Consider the following 22,459-nt stretch of genomic DNA (forward strand, 5'->3'; position numbering starts at 1 on the left):
TATGGCAGAGGAACCAAGTTAAGTTTCCACCACTCACATAAGGCAATTCATTAATACTTGTAACTACATTTCTGGGGGCTCAGACACTATCTTCTCACCTCTTCAACATTTGCATACACATGTACATATCAAGAAAAGGCATACACGTAATTAAATCTCTTAAAATCTGTTTAAAAATGATTGGTTGATGTGGTGGTATTTTACTTGTACTGAAATGTGATTTTAATTGTATGTTAATAAATAAAGTTGCCTGGGGGTCAGAGTTTTAGAGCCATAGCAAGTGTGTGGCAGTGGTGGTGCATGCCTTTAAGGACCTGGAGGCGGTACATACAGGCAGTGACAAGGCAGTCACGTGTTTAGGTTTACAACCAATGAGAAGGCAGAACAGCTAGACTATATAAAGACATACACACAGGAAGTAGGCCCCTTTTCGAAGAGCTCTCTTGGCTGAAGCAGGATCGCAGAAGCAGGAAGGGTAAGGCTCTTAGTTCTGACCTCTTGGCTTTCTTCTCTGAATCGGCTCTGTGTTTCTTATTTAATAAGACGGTTACATCTACAGGTTGATACTTTTCAATCCATGTTTCATGGGTGGATAGTGTTCATGAGAAGATATTGGAATCCTTGGTAGCTCTATAACAGTCTGTGGATGGGAACATGAGGACCATTGTTGCATTTGCATCCTTATTTGAATACATTTACTCTCTAATGTTAATTTTACTCCTGAAATGACAGGAACTTTGAGATTACTGGAGATCTGAATTGCAAACGTGTATCTTACTAGCATGATGCCTGAAGTCATGGGTTTCTAAGATCTGGGTGGTAGTTTGTCTGCTTGTGTGATAAGAAATAAAAAGAGGATAATTATGGTCATACATTTATCTGAGTTATATCTCACAGATCAAGATCTTCATTTTAGAACTTTAGCACATTTCAAACTCTCATTTGAAAAAACATGCTGCTGTCTTAAACCAAACTCAAGCAGGTCTCAAGGGTGCTTGGATTTTACAAACTGTTTCTTTGCCAGATTACTTACTTGGGAATATAGTCTGGAATTAGATTTGATAGCTTCTTAATAAATTATCTTGAATACTTAAAAGGAAACTGGGGATTTGGAATAAGCAAGGATTTTTTTTTCACTTGACCATTGCTAGGTACTTTAAATTCTACTCTCCTGAAGGTGCACCAGTGCACTCCAGTACCATCTGTCAGTCTGACCTTCGGTTTCCACACGTACCACTAAGAGCCAAGTAAATGTTCACAGCAAGAATTCATCTACTTGTCTCAGACTGGAAAGGGGTGGGGTGACTCAGATAAGAAATGATATAACCCCCAGTGAGAATTGTGTCCCACACATAGATAATTGACCAATACCAAAGCTTTTATTTTTTTACTTAATGGGAGTAAAAACAATGGTCACAATCTTCTTCTATGACATTGAACCAAACATTTTTAAGTTTAAAATTGCATCCTGTCTAGTCCACACCTAGCTTATGAAGCAGCAGCTATTATTTTAAACACTACAGCATATTGCCTTTAGTTTTTTTATGTGCAAAATGTTTAATCTCTCCTTTGATGTGAAGAAAGCTAACAAATATGCATCTAAGAATTCTTTGGAACTCAAGTAGTCTATTCTCTTTTTATATATTGCTCTTTTGTTTGATTCTGTTGATTTGTATCTTGAGACAGGGTCCTGTGTAACCCATAATGGCCTTAAAACTCCCTGTGTCAGAGACTGACTGGCCTTGAACCATTGATTCTTTTATTTCCACTTCACAAGTGTTAGAATTACAGATATGTGCCACATACCTGCCTTATTTGTATATGTTCCTCACCATTTAACTTAATATGTCATAAAAGTAGATCTCACTTTAAGAAGTAATACTTCAACTCTAATCTCTTTCCATTTTTAAGGAAAGACTATTGCCTCATCCTCTGCCTAAATGAGGTTTATTCTGACTACTGGAAGAAATGGAGCATGGAAAGGAGCTTTTTAAGATATAAATCTCCATCAATGCATAATTTACTATTAATTTAATTTCACATAATGAGGAATTATGGGAAAGGAATAGGCCCTTAAACTCTCTGTCACTTCCCAGGTATTTGTAAATTCCTTTTTCACAGACGGGTCTTTGATAAAGCATGACTTCACTCAGTGTAAAATCTAGGGCACCATGTCAAACCCCCAGAGAAAGCTATTGATGCAGAGAAAGCTTTATGACATACCTCAAACCACATTACACAGGCAGCTACCACCTGCCTACTTAGGTACCCACATGGGCCTGGTCCCACTGAGGATCTTACAGTCCCTATTTAAAATAGCTCACTCTAGGGACACTCACACTTATAAAAGTAATGGTGGCACTAATCATCATCATAATGGTACCTAACAACCTGCTGTGAAGAAAGGTACACCAGCCTTAGCCACTAAGAAGCTTCCAATTATACTAAACAAACATGTGAACAGCCATTAATCAAAGCTGCTAAGCAAATAGTTAAAAAATGTCATATAAAACACACCCATTTAGGCACATCAGCTATACATTGGTGTTTTAATCATTTGCCCTCCCTGGAGTGTAAAGTTGGCACCTTGCTGAGCACTTCCAGTTTCTGAGGTCACATTCTACAGTGGAAGCCCAGTTCCTAATGATAAATCCTAAAATTTATTTTCTCATAGTATTATGTAATCAGAAAATTATTCTTGTCTCTTTAGTCACAGTTTACTTATAAATAACATTTCTTTTAAGGGCTGTGAAGATGTTAATATAATTAATAGAGAAAAATAGAAAATTATTATTGTTGAGAAGAGATATGTTTTGCAGACAAAATTTTAGATGTAGATGATATTGACCTTTACTAGTACTCCAAACTAGTCCAAGTATGGTCAAACAGCATCCTAGAAACCTGCCACCAATGCCCTAATTCCAGTATCCCACTAAGAACCTACATGATGTTTATTTTCATGAGATCTCCAGATGGGCTCATGTGTATTCAGTTTTTTTTAAAAATACACCAAAATTTTGGTCATGCCAAGCAAATGCCTACCACTGAGCTATAGCCCAAACCTAAAAATTTCAAAGATAATATCAATGTGCAAAATTCCTAGTATCAGAAAATCCCTCAAGAAAAATAGTATATTCAATCCTATTGTACAATAAAAATGAAATAGATCAATTAAGAAATGAAGATGGATAGTGTGAACACTGCCATATGTATGTGTGTATGTGCCGGCGGTCCCTTCCAGCATATACATCTACCTACAGAATCCATTGCTGCCTCTATCACCAACCACCCTATACACTTGCTAGAGTATAATTTCTTTTCCCTCTTCAAATTTCAGTTCTCATACTTGGTGTAGCTCCCACTTGTGCAGAACATTAACATTGTAGAGTATAAAGCACATGGCTCACCATGTTCTTTAATACATCAAAGACACCAATTCTGCACTCTGATTATTCACATCTTGGCTGAGTTTATCCTATACAAATGTTATGCTTCTGGATTAAGAGAATTAGTATAGAATTACTAGTATAGCTTTTATAGTTTTCTCTCTGAAAAAAAAATCTGGAATGACTAAGGTTATATTTTCCTGTTCATTCCTTTGAAAATAGTTCTAGATTTCTTTTAGCAAAGAATTATAAACAACCCACAGAGTATATGACATGATGTAATTTTCAGAAAATCAAATTTCTTATGTGTATGTGCTAAGACTATATAGTAAAAACATATACTATAAAAATATAATCTTAGCTTGATCAAATAAGGTTAAAGAAAGTATTACTTGCTTTTTACAGCTAAACGAAAAAACAATCACAAGAAAAACTGTGGAGGAAATTCTGAGGCTCTCAAAATTGTTCTGAAAACAAAAACATCATTAATGTTGAGAAAGTTTATTAATGCTATGCCTGAAAAGTAGAATTTTATATTTCCCCCTACCTTATAGGAACAAATCACATTTAAATATTGGAAATTAGGACCTTTTATTTCTGCTTTTTGAGGGGTTTGGTTTGTCATTATTTTCACTCTTGCTATTCAATCTAGAAAACAAATGAAAATTTGATTATTTCTAATCCAGCATCATGGATTTTGTTTTTAAGGTAGCCATATTGGGTTTGAAGATCAAACTTTTCTAAACATGTTTGTCTGAAACAATTTAGGAATGATTATTATTATTACTTTAAAATGGCTTTTCCTCTGTCTCTATTTATGTGTACCTCACATTTGACTACATGAGTCTTATGTGATCATGAGTCCTAAGAAGTCATCAATCCTGTGTGGTGATGAGTGAACTTCCATGCCACATGGACCTTCGGTCTCTAATTTGACCTTCTTAAGATCCCATTTCCTGATCTACACAAACATGGTTAAAAAATAAGTCTTCTTGCTAGTGTTATTTTGAGAAGTAAATGATATTACTAATTAAAAGCTGTTGACCAGAGAGCCAGGCCTATTTTAAGTCCTTTCGTGTTAAATATTATGTTGTTTTTTGTCTTATCTCACTGTCATTCAGGCCGTCTTAACCAAGTTCATAAAATAGCTTAAAAAAATAAAATGCAGAGCAATGAAAACAATATTTCCTAGATCTCTTTTTGCCCTAACAGAATCTAAATGTCCTGTATTTACAGAATGTCCCTATACCTTAAGTTCTCAGTCCTCATCCATTCCTTAGCCTCCAGATAGAAAAAGTAGCTTCTTCCCTATGAATGTGAGCACCTCTAGTCTTGTTTGGATTGCTAAATCTAGGGATTGGGATCACTTCTCAGCTTTGAGTTTCCTGAGAACTTTCTGCAACACTCGAGTTAAGCCCCTCACGTCTTTTCTGCTGAGTGTCTTTCGTGACCTACTTCCTTAGCCTTGCTTTTAAGCTTTGGCGTATCCAGAAGAGTCAGTCCATGCTTGGCTGCCTTTTACAAGGCATCATGGACACTCTGACTCTTAGCTAGGTGGATTCTCTCTCCTGTCCTGTTGTGCCCTGTCCTGCCCTGCCTTTGCCCTCCCCTTTCCTCTCCTCTCCTTTCTTCTCCTTTTCTCTCCTCCTGTAAACCTCCCTCTCCTACTCTTTCACTTCTTCCCTATTCTGAATCATTTTATATTTTAATACTTTCTCTATACCAAATTAATATTTCTAGTTAACAAGTAGTACTGCCAGGCATATGCATTATAGTAAAGTTTATTTAGTCAGTAGCCTAGAAGGCTTTAGAAGATTTTGAAATAGACTCTTATTCATTTACCCATTTGGGTGAATTTTAATTCATATTTGACCTAATTCCTTTCTATCAGCTACCATTGCAGGCACCTTGATAGCCACAACTCACCCTTCATGTCATAGATTCTCCAAGAACTATTTAAACTGATCAGAGATTGAAAATATATGGAAATAATTGCAATTGTGTTGTAAGATATTCTGACAATAAAGTTTGCTTTGAGTTAGAGGGCAGAGCTAACCACTAGTTGACCAAAAGAGGTTTTGGAGGACTGAGGACTGATAGAAGATAGGAAGTAATAAGACAGGGCTGAAAGAGGATCTCAGTCTTTTTAGATGGAGGAATGGAAGAGATAGGAGGTCACTGGTGGCTTCTTCATTCCTCTGATCATTCAGGTTCTTATTCCAACATCTGAATCCCAATTTTGTTATTGATAAAGAGTAACTAGATAAACACTTCTCACCTGGGGGCATGCTTCACAATTGTCCTGGACATGGATAGACAGTTTTCCTCCAAATGAAAAAGATTGAGAACAGTTCACATAGTATTTGCACTATCTTGGGTATAGAAAATCATCTAGAGTTGATTTAAAGTATACTGCAGAAAGAGAAAATTATTCCCATTTTATATGCACAACTTGAGTATCTGCAGACATGGGTCTCTACTAGGGTGCACTAGAACCATGGTCTACACATATTAGTCAACTGTAGTAGGAATTCAACATCTGAAAAAATAAAATAAAAGTGAATTGGACTTTTCCTAGTTTTATTTGGATGATTTACTGGGTGTATTTGATACAGGTTAGGGAGACTGTTGACTTCCATTTCTTCTTTAACTCTAAGGTAACTTATTTGTATTTTATTACATGTGTTCACCCAAAACTTTTCTTAATAATCACTCATTCTATTCACTGAGTACAGAACAAGTAGTAAACTATGTGGTGGTTGCTGGAACTAATATAGTGACCCAAATAAATACACTTTTCCTTTGTTGGTCCTGGAGAGATGGCTCAGCTGTTAAGAGCACTGGTTGTTCTTCTAAAGGGCCCAGGTTCAATTCCCAGCACCCACCATGGCAGCTCACAACTGTCTATAACTCCAAAATCTGACACCCTCACACAGACATACATGAAGTCAAAACACCAATGCACATAAAATAAAAACTAAACAATTTTCCTGTGTTAAGCCTCCAAGATGCTCTGGACTCTGCCGCCAAGCATATAATCATACATTAATTATAAATCAAGATAACTATATTAAAGGAATGCCTACCCTTCTCTGGGATCCTGGAACCTCTCTGAAAAGGTAACAATTAAGAGATTGAAGAATGATTGGTTGCTGGCTGGATACAAACTGGAAAAGACCTCTAAAGCAGTCAAAACATCATTTTTTAAAAAAAGCCTTAGTCAACATGTTGCAGGTCACTCTATCTGGACATCCCTTTGTGAAGGAAGTGAGAAGGGGTGGTGTCAATGACACAGACACTGGGAGTCAGGTGAGAAGCAAGCAATGGACTCGTTTAATATGGATATGGGGCGAACCTATATACCCCCCCTCGATTTCCCATTGACAGCTAGAGACTCTCTTAGCTGTGTTGTCTCTTTCTCATTGGCCCTCAGCATTCTGATAGTCGTGTGACACCAATCACCAGGTGCAGCAGTAGACTCCAAGTTGGCTCAGTGGGAAGTAGCTAGCAATCATGCCTATGTACACTACCTAGAACAGGACAGCTGCAGTTTTACCAGGGTAGCTGACTGTGCTCCTCCTATACTAGTCAGTGTGCCCAGCCCACATACAGTCAAGGATAGCTATGGATTGCACCCTACACAAACATAAAACATTAGGAGAATATTTTTGTGTTCAATTTTTGTTTTCTTTTTGTAATTCAACTGTATGTTTCTCAAGCATGGGCTTGTAAAGGAAATCTGTGTGAATGTCAAATGGTTGACAAATACTAGCAAGGCCATTTTTCAACTTCAAGTCTTGAGAACAGCTCACTGGTAGTGTTTTCAAAGAGAGGGAAAACAAGAAAACTGAAGTGTCTATGTTATACCAAAATTCATCCATAGGCATCAGTGTTTAACATCTGTATGGAGACATATCTGGTGTGCAGTAACCTGTATATGTTTACAATATATAATTTCCTATGCTTTGCAATGTGTGTTCACGCTTGTGAGAATGTCAGCACACAAAGCTAAATGAAGGATTCAACACTTCTAGAGGTTCTTCTGTGTCTCCATGGTTTCTCCCCACTTGCCTCCCACTCCTATTCTAATCCAGCTATCGATCTGCTTGCTTACAACAAATCTGGCACATGAACATTTGTTAAATGACTGAAGGTTATGTCTGTCTGAAGAGAGCGATCTTGGTCTGATGTTCTGCCATTCTATCTTCCCTAGGTATGTAGTGCTATTCAAAACCAGGACTTCACTGTGATTGAAGACTACTGCACTGGCCTCAAAGCCCTGCTTTATCTGAAGAGCATTGAAGAATTAGCAGACTGGGATGGGCAGAGTCCAGCCACTATGAGTCATCAGAAAGGGAAACCAGTTCCACGTATTGCTGAGCTCACAGGACAGGTATGTGCTGGCCTCTCTTGTATTGACCATGGAGAACTCTGCTGGAGTTCATTTCTCTTTTAGGTCATTTGCTTTGCCACATCTCCCTGAAGGTACCAAAGACAGTGCCTATTTGGTGTTGATTTTTTACAGTAGAATTATCCTGAAACAGGCTTGATTACAGCCATAAAAGAGGTCTCTGAGTTACCTTCTGAGTAAACACAAGGTCATACGAAAGAAAAAGATTGAAGTTTGTGGTGTGACGTGCCTATGAGTTCTTGCTGACTATACTGATGACTAGCGTTCTTTCCAGTGGGGGAGCTGGCGATTTCTTTATTTTTTAACAAGCTCTGGAGATTATAACATTACCTTTCTATTTTCAAGACAATCAAATCACTGGAGTCCTGAATAATATGATGCCATTTTTTTTTTAAATTAAAATCTAATCACTATCTTTTGTAACTGCCTCTGCCATGTGGTTAAACCTGGGCGCCAAAGGTTGCAGCCCGACTTTCTCTCTAACTGCTATTTTCTGAGAAATATACACTACATTTACATTTTGTATAATCCAGTGATTTGAGCAACTCTTTGCTAAAACAACCTTCAGCATTTTGCCTTTGTGTTTCCTTTGTATTATTCTAAATAGACAACCATTGTCAGAAGATATTTCTTGAGTCCTGAACGAGGGGAGAAAAAAAATTATAATTCTTAGTCTTTTCAGCTTGTCACTACATCAATAATTAACTTTAAAAAGAGAGAGAGAGGCGGTATGAAAAGATTCTTTAAGGAAGCATTTAATAATTCACATGAGTTTTAACTTGAAACAGGTCACATGAAAAAGAATGGAAAACAAAAACCCTGGGTGTGCCGCCTTGGATGATGGTGAGAGGCTCAGCAAGACTGAGGGATACAACACGTAACTGGGCAGTGTTCTTGAGAAATATCACTGTCCTCAGCGTAACAGATAACCACAAATAAAGAATTCTTGAAGAATAATATGTGTGATTGCAAGTTCAGTAATGAGAAAGAGGGAAAGAAATAAAATCTACAAAGTGGGTTCCAGGAAAATATCATGATGAATGACTCCGTGAGTGGCAATCAAACAGAAAGGCTGTGACATTAATATTTATAATATTGTAATTAGAAGACAGTGCCTAAGCAGCATTATTAGTGTAACTAATCATATTATCATAGACTGAGTCTTCAGTATTCAAAGAGTGTCCTTGCCTTTACCAATGATCAGCAATACCCTAAGGTTGTTTATAACTAAAAAATCATAGATGACATTATGCAATTCAGTGTAAAAATATCTATCTCATGGAAATTGTTTCTGACGTGGTAGTTTATGACCGTCTATAAACTTGGGTGTGTGTCATGTGAACTGAAATGTAAGCAGCTCCTCTGTGCTATGATGTTCTGTCCTTTAAAGGGTATTCACCCTCATCTCTCCATTTCCATATTCAAAGGAATGATGGATCGGGAAGAGGACATCTGTGTCCATGACATAAATGGAAATAGATTTTCTAATAGTTTAGATATAGATTTGGACTTTATTTTGGTAAGCCCAGCCTTCAGCAAAATCATTAGTATGATTTTCAGCATTATCAATTATTAAAAAAAAGATTGCCTAATCATTTCTCAAAGATAAAATGAGAAACAAGCAGCTGGTCTGGAAATAGACCCTGGGTTCTCCAGTGCAAGGCGATATGACTAACACAACAGGGGACTTCCCCGTAGACTAACATCCTGACTAGTGAATCTAAGCACTCTGGAGTCACACACTTCAGATGACTTCTTGTCTAAGTCTGCTTAATGGAGTGTGAGTGTGTGTGTGCACCGTGCGCCCGTGCGTGCGTGTGTGTGTGTGTGTGTGTGTGTGTGTGTAAGCAACTTATTAAAATATTGTACCCTGCTATTTATGACACTTTTTTTTTTACAGTGTTTTCATGCCATAGAGAAAATGAGAAAAAGCATAGATCCTGCTCAGAAAAACTTATCAGAATTAGCTGGGTCTCATTTGAAAAGTACAAGTGACATTCTCCTTAAACTTTCTCTTTCATAAGCAATGCTAGAGTAGAGTACACACCAAAAAGAAAATAAAACAATTGTAATGCAGAGTTTGATGATAGAAAATGTGAAACCACGAGACTTTAACTGGGAAACGGATTTGGCTAAGTGAAGTATGCTATTTTTTCAAGGAATTGATAAATTTAGTGTTAGTATTCAGCATTTGGAGGCATGGGAAATAAGAAAAATCATGGGATTATTTCTTTGGGAACCATGAAAGCCATTGGGCAGTCTAATAATTGAGAAACAGAGTTTGTGATCAGAAAAACACAGGACTAAATGTCCTTACTGTTCATTGTTGGAGAGGGGGAACAGGACTCCTGAGCAAGCCCTAACATGCCAGAGAAGGAAAAGTTACAGGCCAATCCTTCAGCATAATTGGGGATCCATGCATCTCGCATGCTGTTGCCTGCCTCTGGAACACCTTTCCAATCCAACAAGGAAAACTTTTAAATACTATCATCTTCTCACTTTATGTTCTGACTTCTATACCAGAACCAGTTTCTACTTTTTTCCCCTAGAACCTGAGTCCCAGTAGGTATCACAGAACTGCAATTTGATATCCATTAACTGTGCTAGACAGCACCCTGCCTTATCTATCCTTATATCTTAGTACAGGCTTAATGATTGTGGATTCAGCAACTGGGTAAATGTTGTAATGCAATGTAGGGCCAGAATGTAGAACTGATAACCACCAGGCTCATCAGACTATCAATATGTCTATCACATTATAAATAAAGAGCAGGGAAGAAAATAACCCTTAAATTTGTTGTTTGAATGTGAAATGCCCTCCATAAGCTCATGTATTTGGACACTTGGCCCTCAGCTGGTGGCATTATTAGGGAAGATGGTGAAATGTGTAGGATATGGAGACTCACTGGGGGAAGTGAGTCACTGGGGGCAGGCCTGGAAGCTTTATATCCTAGTTACATGTTCTCTCTGTTTCCTAAATGTGCTAGTTTGAATGAGAATGGCTCCCATAGGTTTATATATCAGAATGCTGGGTCAGAACTGTTTGAAAGGTTTAGAGGGATTAGGAGGTGTGTCTGTGTTGAAGTAGGTGTGATCTTATTAGAGAAAGTGTGTCATTGGGCGTGGGCTTTAAGGTTTCAAAAGCCCATGCCAGGCCCAGTCTCAGTCTCTCCCTCCGGGCCTCCGGGTCAGTATGTAGCTCTCAACTACTGCTTCAGCACTGTGTGTGGGCCATGCTCCATGCCAGGATTATGGAGTAAACATCTGAAACATAAGCAAGTCCCCAGTTAAATGCTTTCTTTTATAAAAGCTGCCTTGGTCCTTGTGTCTTTTCATAGTGATAGAACAGTGACTAAGTCACTGATTATGAATACAGCTTGACTAACCAGTTTCCTGCTTCTGCCATGCCTTCCATGCCATGACAGAGTGTACCCTTGTGAAGCCATTGGCCAAAATCAAGCTTTGCTTTTTTAAGTGTCTGTTGTCAGGGAGTTTCAATCACAGCCATGAAAAAGGAATGAAGACAAACCTGTAAGTCTCATTTTGTGAGTCTACATTAGTAAAATGAGATGGAAAACAATCCAGAAAAAATAATGAGATAGGCTAGTAAGCAACTGCTAGGTATTCTTGGCTTGGTAAATGTGCCAAAGTTATGATAAGCTTCTTGAGGGCCCAGATCTATTTACCAGTGTCAATAACAGTGTCCATCATATAAGGCAGTGGCAGAGTGGTTGTCTTAGTTAGGGTTTCTCTTCCTGTGAAGAGACCCCATGACCACAGCAACCCTTATAAAGGAAAACATTTAATTGGGGCTGGCTTACATGTTCAGAAGTTTAGTCCATTATCATCATAGCAAGAAGCTTGACAACATGCAGGCAGATGTGGTGCTGGAGAAGTAGCTGAGAGTTCTACATCTGTATCATCAGGCAGCAGGAAGAGAGAGACACTGGGCTTGGCTTAAGCATTTGAGACCCATAACCTCCCTCAGTGACACACTTCATCTAACAAGGCCACACTCCCTAATAGTACCATTCCCTATGAGCCTATGAGGACTATTTTTATTCAAACCACTACAATGATTCAATTGCTGGATGAATACAATGATCACTCATTTATTTTAATATATACCTTGAGTTTCATTTCCTTCATAACACCATTTAAGGGTTTCCTTTCTCATTGGGAAAATCAAATCGCTTCCTCTCTCCTAGAGACCTTTGCTCACACAATTAGCAAGCTTAACATATCCTCTAGTCCTGTGTCTCCTTGGCCATTGCTGCAACTCATTATAAGCATTTTAAAACTGTGTATAAGATCTGCCTTTTCCATGAGTTTCCAAGCACTTAGAGCAATGCTACATGTTTATAGAATTAAACTACACAAATTATCTGTGGTATTCTTATTTAGAAGAAAAAGAGAAAGCCAATTTGTAATTAAAATTCCAGCTTGGTCTTTCAGGAATAGCAGGCATTTATAAAGAAAGAGTAAACGTGCCAAATTACTTTCAGCAGGTATTAAAGCATGATGAAATACATATCAGCGATATTAATAAGTGAACCTAATCTGAGCTCATTAAGGAGCTCTAATTAGGATGAGATCAGAAATGCTGCCATGGAACCAAGGCTTTGTTTCAAGGGTAGAAAGCAAAGATGGAGGCACAAGGCCACTCACATTCTTCTGTTGTTTTAGAATCAAAAGTAATATAGTGTGAGACTGTCATGAGGAGGGTATGGTAAGTTTATATGGTGATGACTGTCAAGTTTCCAAAGAGAGAAAGGTGTCCATATATACATATTGTGTGTGTGTGTGTGTGTGTGTGTGTGTGTGTGTGTGTGTGTTGTGAAATCAACAGCATGGCCATAACAGAAGTTCTAGTGATGGTAGCCATCAGAAGACAATACTGTTTCCTAAGTGTCAGCTTTGAAGTTTTATTGCGTTTGGACTGTGATTGTAGCTCAGTCGGAAAGGGCTTGTCTAGTGACCACAAACTATTTTATTCAGTCCTTAGCACTAAAACATACATTTGTTTTATTTATAATATTTTTTCTTTTATTTCTATTTCTTCCCACTGGTATTAAATTTGCATATGAAAAATATATAGATATTAAATGGAGTATTTGATAAATGAATAGATACATTTACCATGACTTGATTCAACTGAAATGTAGACTATAATCACACCTAGGGATGTTTGTAAGTGCTCCGTAGCCATCATCTCTTCCTAACCACCACCAGAAACAAACACCAGCTAGTTTCTATGCACCAATATCAGTTTGTTCATGTTCTTTTCCATTTTAAACAGAAGTATACAGAATGTGTGTGGGAGGGTCTGTGTATGACAACTCTCACTCACTGAGGTATTTATTATTGGTAAATAGCATTCTGATTTATAAATATGCTCTAAATTGCTTATTCATTCAAAACAGCAGTTTGATGTTTTTCTTGATATCTGAAATGCATTCTTATACAACTTGTTTTTGTGATTCAGTATTTCCATATATCTTGGATAATATGTAGGCATCTAATCTCATGGTCAAAAGGTGGCTATATGCTTTACATGAAACTTTCAAGCATATTTTCAAAGTAGTTGAAACATTTTACATCCTCACAACTTGTTGGTATGTAAACTTACTTTTGCATTCTATGAAACATTGATAGTCTAAGTCATTTTTATTTGAGCTATTTTAATGTGTGTGTATAAATATCAATATTATTATCTTAATTTTTATTCCTGATAATTAATGGTATTACACTCTCAACACCATTGCCATCTATATGATTTTTTTCAATGAAGTATCTGCTTAATCTGTTTTTCTTTTTATTATTTTAAACTGAAACTTAGCAGTTTTAATGTATTAGATATAAGGCATTAGAACCAAAAAAAAAATATTTGGCAAAACCCAACATCCATTCATAATGATAACCCCTGGCAATCTATAGATTTTCTACAGCTAGCATGGTACTTAACATTGGGAAGAATAACTTGTTTCTTTAAGATCAACAGCTGATGAGGAATTCTTGTTCCTCTATCCCATGGTAGAGAGTTAAAATAAATACTTGAAGAGGACAATAAGGGGAATGACTCGTGTCTAGTTTTAAAGGAAATGCTAACACTGTTGTTTTCAATGTTAAGACTATTCACATAAAAATACCAAGAATTGATAGAGATGTGATTAAAATAATAAGTGGACTTGGCAAAGTTTCATGATACAAAAACAATATACAGAAGTCAGTTATATTTTTACATGAATAATTAGAATAAAAACCAGTAGAAATACAATTTTAAATGAAACAAACACAACAAGAACTACTACTTTAGACCAAATTAAAATACATGCAATATCAGCCCAGGGAAAACGACAGTGGGTTGATGAAGGAAGGCTAAAGAAGCCTTAAATCACTGATGAAATGTAGAAAGATGTCAGATTGTTCAAATTGATCTGTCTGAACATTATGATCCCACTCAAAATTCTAACATATGTTTTAAAGTTGACGAGTTCATTTCAAAATGTACATTGGTTTTGAGAGAGCTAGAAGAGCCAAAATAATTCACAAAACATGACAATGTTAGAGGACTTTGACTATCCGCCTTCATGGTCTTTTGGGTGCTTTATAAATGTACAGTCAAAACAAGCATGTTTTGGTGCTTGGATCGACACATAAATCAGTGGAACACATAGAAAGGCCAGAAATAGACCCACACATACACACTGAATTGATATTCAACAAAAGTGCCTGAACAATCCAGTAGAGAAAGTACAATCTAACCAAGTATTCTTTTAATGAAACGCATCACACACACACACACACACACACACACACACACACACACACACATACATTTGAACACATTGTATATACAAAAATAAAGGTCCAATGAAATTTAGAATTTTAGAGCAAATTAGGTCCACTACAAAATTGAGCTGAGGACAAGACATGTGTTCTGTCTCTCTGGACTATAAATTTTTAAGTTTTTAATTGATTCGTTTTATTTTAGTGTATGAATGTTTTACCTACATGTGTGTACACCTGACACATGTGTGCACTGCCTACGGATATCAGAAGGAGTCAGATTCCCTAGAACTGCAGCTTCTGTGTGGGTGCTAGCAACCGAACCTGGGTGTCTGTAAGAACCTGGGTGTCTGTCTGTAAGAACCTCAGCCTGTAAATTTTTGAAGAAAACAAAATAAATAAATAACAAAAGAAAGAGAGAGAAAGAGGGAGAGACAGAGAGACAGAGACAGAGAGAGAGAGAAAGTGAGAGAGAGAGAGAGAGAGAGAGAGAGAGAGAGAGAGAGAGAGAGAGAGAGAGAAGACAAGACAGAGACAGTGAGAAAAGGAAAAAAAATTGTCATGTCCTTGGGCAAGTAAAGATTTCTTGAACCATATGCAAATTTCACTAACCATACAAGAAAAACACTGATGGTAAGTGTCATTACAAATTAACTTCCACTCATCAAGAGACAGTTTACAAAATGAAAATTCGCATCACAGAATGAGGGGAAATAGTCTGAACACTTGATTCTCATGAGAAATTTTAATCAGAAAAGAAAATATAGACCATACCTTACAACGTGTGCTGGGTTAATTGGAAACAGCACAACCTTTTCAATCAGTAGTTTATAGAGATCCTTAAGAATGAAGAATCTAGCCGGGCGGTGGTGGCGCACGCCTTTAATCCCAGCACTTGGGAGGCAGAGCCAGGTAGATCTCTGAGTTTGAGGCCAGCCTGGACTACCAAGTGAGTTCCAGGAAAGGTGCAAAGCTACACAGAGAAACCCTGTCTCGAAAAACCAAAAAAAGAATGAAGAATCTGCCATGAAGAACTTGTTAGTGGGATCTTACAGCATTGATAGTCTTGTAAACATAACTTTTGGGTTTTTTCTTTTGTTTTGTTTTTGTTTTATTTCTCTAATTACTGTATTTGTACCTCATCGGCGAAGTGAAAAACAGGATGGGGTAGGGAGGATGAAAGCCAATCCCCTTATGTTCACCTTAAAGTTTTGGGGTCCTTGTCCATATTGCCTTCTCCACCTGCAGCTCTGGGCCCAACATTCATTTCCCTTGAACTGCCGGATGGTCTCACTATACTGTTAGAAAGTTACAGATGACATTATATGCCTGTTACTTAGGTAATGATTGAAATGAAAATCTTATTGTTATTGGGCTGAATTTGTCTGGCTATACACAAAATTGCACGAGGCTAAATTGTAATTTGTAATTTGTTGTTTATTTGTTTATATCATAAAACAAGGAAATAGTCCCCAAATAGTCCCCAAACTCCAGAATTACCAAATCAGAATACACAGCCGAGATATGAAGAACCTTCCTTTACCAATATAACACCATTGTATGGTTTGAGTAGTTTCCAAGGTAGAGTGTGAGAATGTCCAGGGCCTTAGAACAGTAGAACAGATACCTGTTTTATAAATGACAAGAAAAAAATGGTATTGAATCAAATTCTATAACCCCACTTGCAATGCTGAGCTCCTGCTCACTTGCCAGTGTTCAATAGCCCTATCCAGTAGTCAGTAAGATGCAGTGTAAAGAGCAATACTACAGAGATATTTGGAGCCTGGCAGGTTTGAATTCAAGTCTAGAATTTGATGCCTTACTGCTAAGTGAGCCTGGACCAGGGACATGCATCCCTTAGGCTCCCATTTGCACAAAGGCCAAAGAAGGTGATGTTACCTCTTTCACAGGCCCTTCATAAAGACCAGAAATTATGTGTCCTGAGTGTCTAGCATAAAGGAGGCAATTAATACAGTAGTTAGCATTATAATTTATAATATATAGTAGAATGATAGATTGATTAACTTATTCCAGGGTAATGCTGGATATATCCTTATCTAAAATAGATGGATAATATTAGGAAAAATATAAATATTTGAGGGATGCATTAATAATTTATTTCATCATTTGTGTAGATTTTCAAACAGTGTTTTGCCTTATTTTTATGTTTTTTTAACTTTCTGTTATAACACAATCATAATAACTTTTATTTAATCTGGCCAAAGGCTAGCATATTTTATTTTTTCCTTTGAAGCACACTCTTTGGTAAAACGCTTCTCAATAATTTGTAAGCATTCGTTTTCTAAGGAAAATGGAAATACAGTAGCTAATTCTGGGTCACGAGCAGTCCAGCATCATTCCTAAAAGAATCAGAAGGGAGGGGCACACCACTGCTGCCAGAATAGAATAGCAATACTCGAATCTAACACAAATCACTCAGGCGAGGTACTGGTAGGAGTCCTTCACTTCTAGGAAGGGGTCATTTTGCATTGCTTATTGTTAGCATCTTAAGTCCTGTAACCCTCTCAGCTTCATTCCTCCTAAACCACAGGTAAGCTGATGTCACTTCACAGAGCAGCTGTGATGCAGTGGTTCTCAACCTTCCTAATGCTGCAAGATTTTAACACAGTTCCTCTTCTTGTGGTGACCCCCAACCATAAAGTTACTTTGTTGCTATTTCATAACTGTAATGTTGCTAGTGTTACAAATTGTATTGTAAATATCTGACATGCAGGATGTCTAGCATGTAACCCCAAAGGGGTCACGACCCGACCCACAGATTGAGAACCACTGGCATAGTTCCTGCCAGGAGCTCTGGATCCCAGGAGTCCTGTGTCCAAGACCCCTGTGAAGCATAGGTAAGCCAAGCAGACGTGTGTGATCAGTTGTTACTGCTTTGTGGACTTGACCTAGGATAAGGTGTTGCAGAATACAGCTTTCCACTCTCTATTGTAGATGGAACAGTACCAGGTCAGCTGGCCAAGAGACTCCAACAACAGCATAGTTTTAAATTTGTAATCACTTTCTGCAGTCTATCATTGTGTGTCTGAAACAAGATATTTTGTACTCATATCCCCCATGTTTTCCCATCTCTCCATAGCTCCTTTCCTTTGTCCAATACATATATAAAAAAATGTGATTCCTTATTTCTCCTTATCATCTAAAATTGATATCTAATTACCAACCACAGTGTAATTATTTCCTTTGTCATCCATGAAAGTTAAGTGGTTAACTGTAATTTCTCATACTTCATCAAATATAACTACTTTAATCAGAATGTACCTTATTAATATTAATTATATACTTAGAACTTGTGCAAAAATGCTCTTCATCTTCAGCACAACTTACATTAATTCTGGTGTGACTTTTAAGTACCAGAAAAAAATAGGATTTTTCTTATTTGGTGTAGATATTGGGAAGTTTTTTAATGCAATTAATATGAACAGGTAAATTAATATTTGAGTTCATATTATAGCCATTAATTAATCCCCAGCATTTGTGATTCCAAGCTGTAGCCATAAGGATCTTCCTGAGGAAAACATGATTTTGCTCTGTCTCATCTGTTGACATGTATAAAGGATATGAGGTTGAAGAATAATTTTCAGGTAATTATAGAAGTCAAAGGTGCGTTCTTGATAAGTGAAACTCAACAGAAATTGCAACTATAGTGAGCTTCTGCCAATGAGTCTTAGCCTAAGATTTGAAATAAATTAAATTTATTTTATTAAAAATAAAAACTATGATATTCAATTTATAAAAAAAAAATCCAACAGAACAAAACAAAATTACATTTAATTTTATATTCAAAAATGAGATGGCTGAACTGGGCAGGGTGGTTTGTCTCTGTAATCACAACCCTAAGGAGGGAAGATGTGAGGATTGCCCTGAGTTCAAGGCTAACATAAAAACTAATGTGAGACACTGAATCAAACAAAACAAACAAAATTAAATGTCACAATTTCTATGAGACAGGCTTGTGCACTTTTAGTGAATGTCAGAGAGGATAAGCCAGGTATCTTTAATTCATTGAATGATTGGCGTCTCACATCTGACCAAATAAATTTGTGTAATCAACTGAAATAGCCTTACTTTTCTTGGGGAACTTGATTACTTTGAATTCTTGCTATACTGATTTAGTTAGCCATGTGATCCCCAATGCCCAAATCTGTTACATAAGCCTGGAAATAAATGTTATTGTGATAGTGCTGTGCTTTGTAGTTGGAGACTACATAATGGAAATGTATCTGAGATGGTAGAACTACAGCCTACACAGAGAATGTGACTAATGCTGCTCAGAATCCTTTGATTTGCAGCTTCAGGCACTGTTTGTGAAGTTCCTAGCAGACCCAAGGTGCTCAGAAGTCTTTGCTCCCAGCCCTCACACCTTGTAGCCACACTGGCCTGGAATTTCACCAGCAAACAAAGAGGCCACCCTTTGAAGATTTGCTACAGTCAATCTTTAAAACACCCCCCATGTCTTCCCTGCTTATGACCTTATCTCAAAGTATAATACCCTTCTCTCAGGTCTTCTACTACTGGTTATTCTTCACAGTCACACTGAGCTACAGAGTGCCCCATGATCATTTTCCGACCCTCATTCTGGCCATCTTCCAAACCCCAGCTGTTACCAAGTATTTCTTCATATTTAATGGGAGTTCCAAGTGAAACCAACTAAAGCAACCCAGTCATTTCAAGAAGATAAAATCATCCCAGACCTACAGTATTCCATCATTAGCAAGATATACAATAAGCCTTGGGTACCCCATGTGTATATCCTTTTGCTTTTGTGGTAGACATTGCTACTGTCCAATCTTTGGATTAAGTACTTAGTACTGTGATCAAATCCCTGACAAAAAGAAATTTGTGGAAAATTTACCTTGGATTAGAGTTTGAGGGGATACAGCCCATAATGACACAGAAGACATAGCAACAGGAATGTGAGGCAGTTGACCCTCCCCACCCCCGCCTCTCTCTCTCTCTCTCTCTCTCTCTCTCTCTCTCTCTCTCTCTCTCTCTCTCTCTCTCTCTCTCTCTCTCTCTCTCTCTCTCTCTCTCTCTCCCTCTCCCTCCTGGAAGGAATGTTTCAATTTGTGTAAAACTGCTACATGACAGCCTTCATTGACTTACTTCCTATTTCTGAATCCAGAGACTCTGAAAAATAACATATCAACTCCTAGGATAACTGAGAATGAAGAGGGTCAGAATTCTCTGCCCTTCCCAAGTTGGGTTCTAGTATGCAAAGACTCTGCTCACTGTCTCTTGTTCCTCCCTTGCCTTTCTAACTTCAACCACCAGAGTTGTATTTCCAGCCAGGCCACTCCCCAAACTGCTCAAACTATACTTGGTAAAGTTGTCCAGTGTTTAGTAGACACCAGTTCAGTAAACATCTCCGGATACTCATCACAGTAGATGGGTGTTATGTGCTACACTTCACAGCTGACCACTCCTGCATAGTTGAGGTTTCTTTGATATTTCAGCACTCCTTCCTTTTGATTTCTTCATATGTCCAAGGATTACTAATATGACCCCATGTTTTTGAAACTCTCGTGCATGAGAATGGAAATTAGACAAAACATTATTTGTAATTGTGCATTTGGGTCACTATTGTCAATATGTATAAAAGAGCAGAAGTGAAGGGGACTTTGAATAGATTTTCCAAAAAAACCTGAATGAAAAGTTATAGTGAGAGTGGAATGTGGAATGGATGCCCCAGACTAAGGCACAAAACATGGCCAAGAGATAAATATCATTTGTATTTGTACAGAAAAAAAAAAAACTTTAATTTATTGTTTTTCTTTCTCTTTCTCTTTTTTTTTTTTTTTTTGAGACTTTGTAGCCCAAGCCAGTCTCAAACTTGTGACAACTCTTCTGCCTCAGCTTCCTGAGTCCTTGAGCTACAAACATGAGTACCACACCCAGCCCAGAGAAAATTCCTCAAGTTAATCATTTAAGACATCCTCCCAGCGGGGCGGTGGTGGCGCACACCTTTAATCCCAGCCCTCGGGAGGCAGAGCCAGGCGAATCTCTGTGAGTCCAAGGCCAGCCTGGACTACCAAGTGAGTTCCAGGAAAGGCGCAAAGCTACACAGAAAAACCATGTCTCAAAAAAACCAAAAAAAAAAAAAAAAAAGAAAAAGAAAAAAGAAAGAAAGAAAGAAAGAAAGACAGAAAAGAAAAAAAGACATTCTTCCATGTACCTATGTCCGCTTGTCTTGTTCCTGGCTCTCACATTGCTATAGGCTTTCATCTGACCCATGAAGCTAACTTTACCCTTTTTGTTGTTAGCTCCCAAATCTATCCTCTCATCAATGGACCTCTTTTTGGACCCTATACACCCATCTATTTGGCTTTCTGATGGACTTTGCCACCAATAGTCCAGGTCAGTGCTCTTTCTTCATCCTAGGAATTAAAAAAAAAAAAAAAACCCACAATAGCAGCAATTATCCCCAACAATTACATAAGCATTTCATAATTTCCAAAGCACTTTGGCATACATTATCTCACCAGCTGCTTCCTTAATGTAATAGCAGCAGTGGGCAAAAACCATGTCACTGATGACAGCTCTTTTCTGACCTTGGTCTCCCAGCCCCACCTACTGAAAACACCAGAACAGCTGGATGAGAGCTGATTAGAGGCTGGAAGCTGACCTTGTGTGGGACCAGGGGCATGTGACAGCAGTAGTTGCCACCTCCACCTTCTCCATCTCCAAGGGGGCAGTGCAACCAGCCAGAGAGTTCATGGCCGACTGTGGGAGGCTGTGCAGAGCTGTAGCAGGACTTCTCATGAACTGCAACGGCACAGGCTGAGGGTGGCAGGCGTTAGCTTGTGGGAGGTTAAGCTTATCTGCTCTCTGCTTCCAACCCCCACACTGCTCTGATTTCTCATTTCTTCCATGCATTAGCCATCATTTTGAAAGTTTCAGTGGGTTAATTAAATTCCTCTAGTGTTGATGCTAAGAAAGCTGAAACATTTTCAACTGAGATTGACACTACTCAAGACACAGGCTTCAGTGATGTTTGTTCAGTAACACTCCAATATGTCACAGGATTGCTGTGAGAACATCTGAGAGCTATAATGAGCTAAAAGTCAAGTACAGGGGAAAATGTGTTCCAGACTGCTGCAGATGTTCTCAAATCAAATCATATTTCTGTGAAATGCCATATAGAATATTCAGCTGTTGTAAGATGCAACATGAAAGAACAGTTCCACTGATTTTTACTGTGTTTAACATTTTTCCTTTAGCCTAAATCATATAGAATATAATGGAGTCTTTTTCATTTTAAATCGATTAATAACAGAAGCATTTGATTTTAATAAATGGCATGAATGAATTTCCTGGGCTGAAAGTAATGCACGCACTGATTTTAGTAGGACTCATGGCCTGGAAAAGACCTTGGTTGACTAAGACAGAGGAGGTAAAGGAGACAGATGACCTACATGACCTCTCCCTTGCTCCTTTTCTTCCATTTCCCCTTTGGCACCAAAATCAGAACAGATCTTTATTGAACTGATTCATGAAGATTCCGAAAAGTCTCTCTATGATATTATGTTGGTGGTTGGTCCTCCACCTACCCACACTCCTGAAAATCAAAAGGAAGCTTAGCAGATGGAGGACAAGGAAATGTTTATGTCCGTGCACCTTTTCCTATTTAGCAGCTTGGAGTCAGTCCATCACTCAGCTGTTCTCACAAACTCTTGTGTAAATGACGTGACCATGTGGAAATTGACAACTCAGATTACTGAAACAGATATAAAAAATGCATAGGTGACATTAGAAAGTTCAGCAGAAGTCCTAATTTCATAATACTAGAAATACTAAAATTAACAATGCTGACAATATTAAATGCTGGCAAGAATACAGAACAGAGAGAAAC

The 22,459-nt window shown here is 37.8% G+C and overlaps 1 protein-coding gene across 1 annotated transcript in view; it reads left to right on the forward strand.

Moving 5' to 3' along the window:
* The window catches only part of Dpyd (dihydropyrimidine dehydrogenase), an 839,421-nt gene that overhangs the window by 716,952 nt on the left and 100,010 nt on the right, over window positions 1-22,459 (forward strand). The window contains exon 20 of the mRNA XM_059266163.1: window positions 7,600-7,779. Within this exon, the coding sequence (XP_059122146.1) occupies window positions 7,600-7,779 (180 nt within the window). The remainder of the gene's footprint in view (window positions 1-7,599; window positions 7,780-22,459) is intronic.

This window comes from Peromyscus eremicus, chromosome 6 (assembly GCF_949786415.1).
Source record: "Peromyscus eremicus chromosome 6, PerEre_H2_v1, whole genome shotgun sequence".
NCBI lineage: Eukaryota > Metazoa > Chordata > Mammalia > Rodentia > Cricetidae > Peromyscus > Peromyscus eremicus.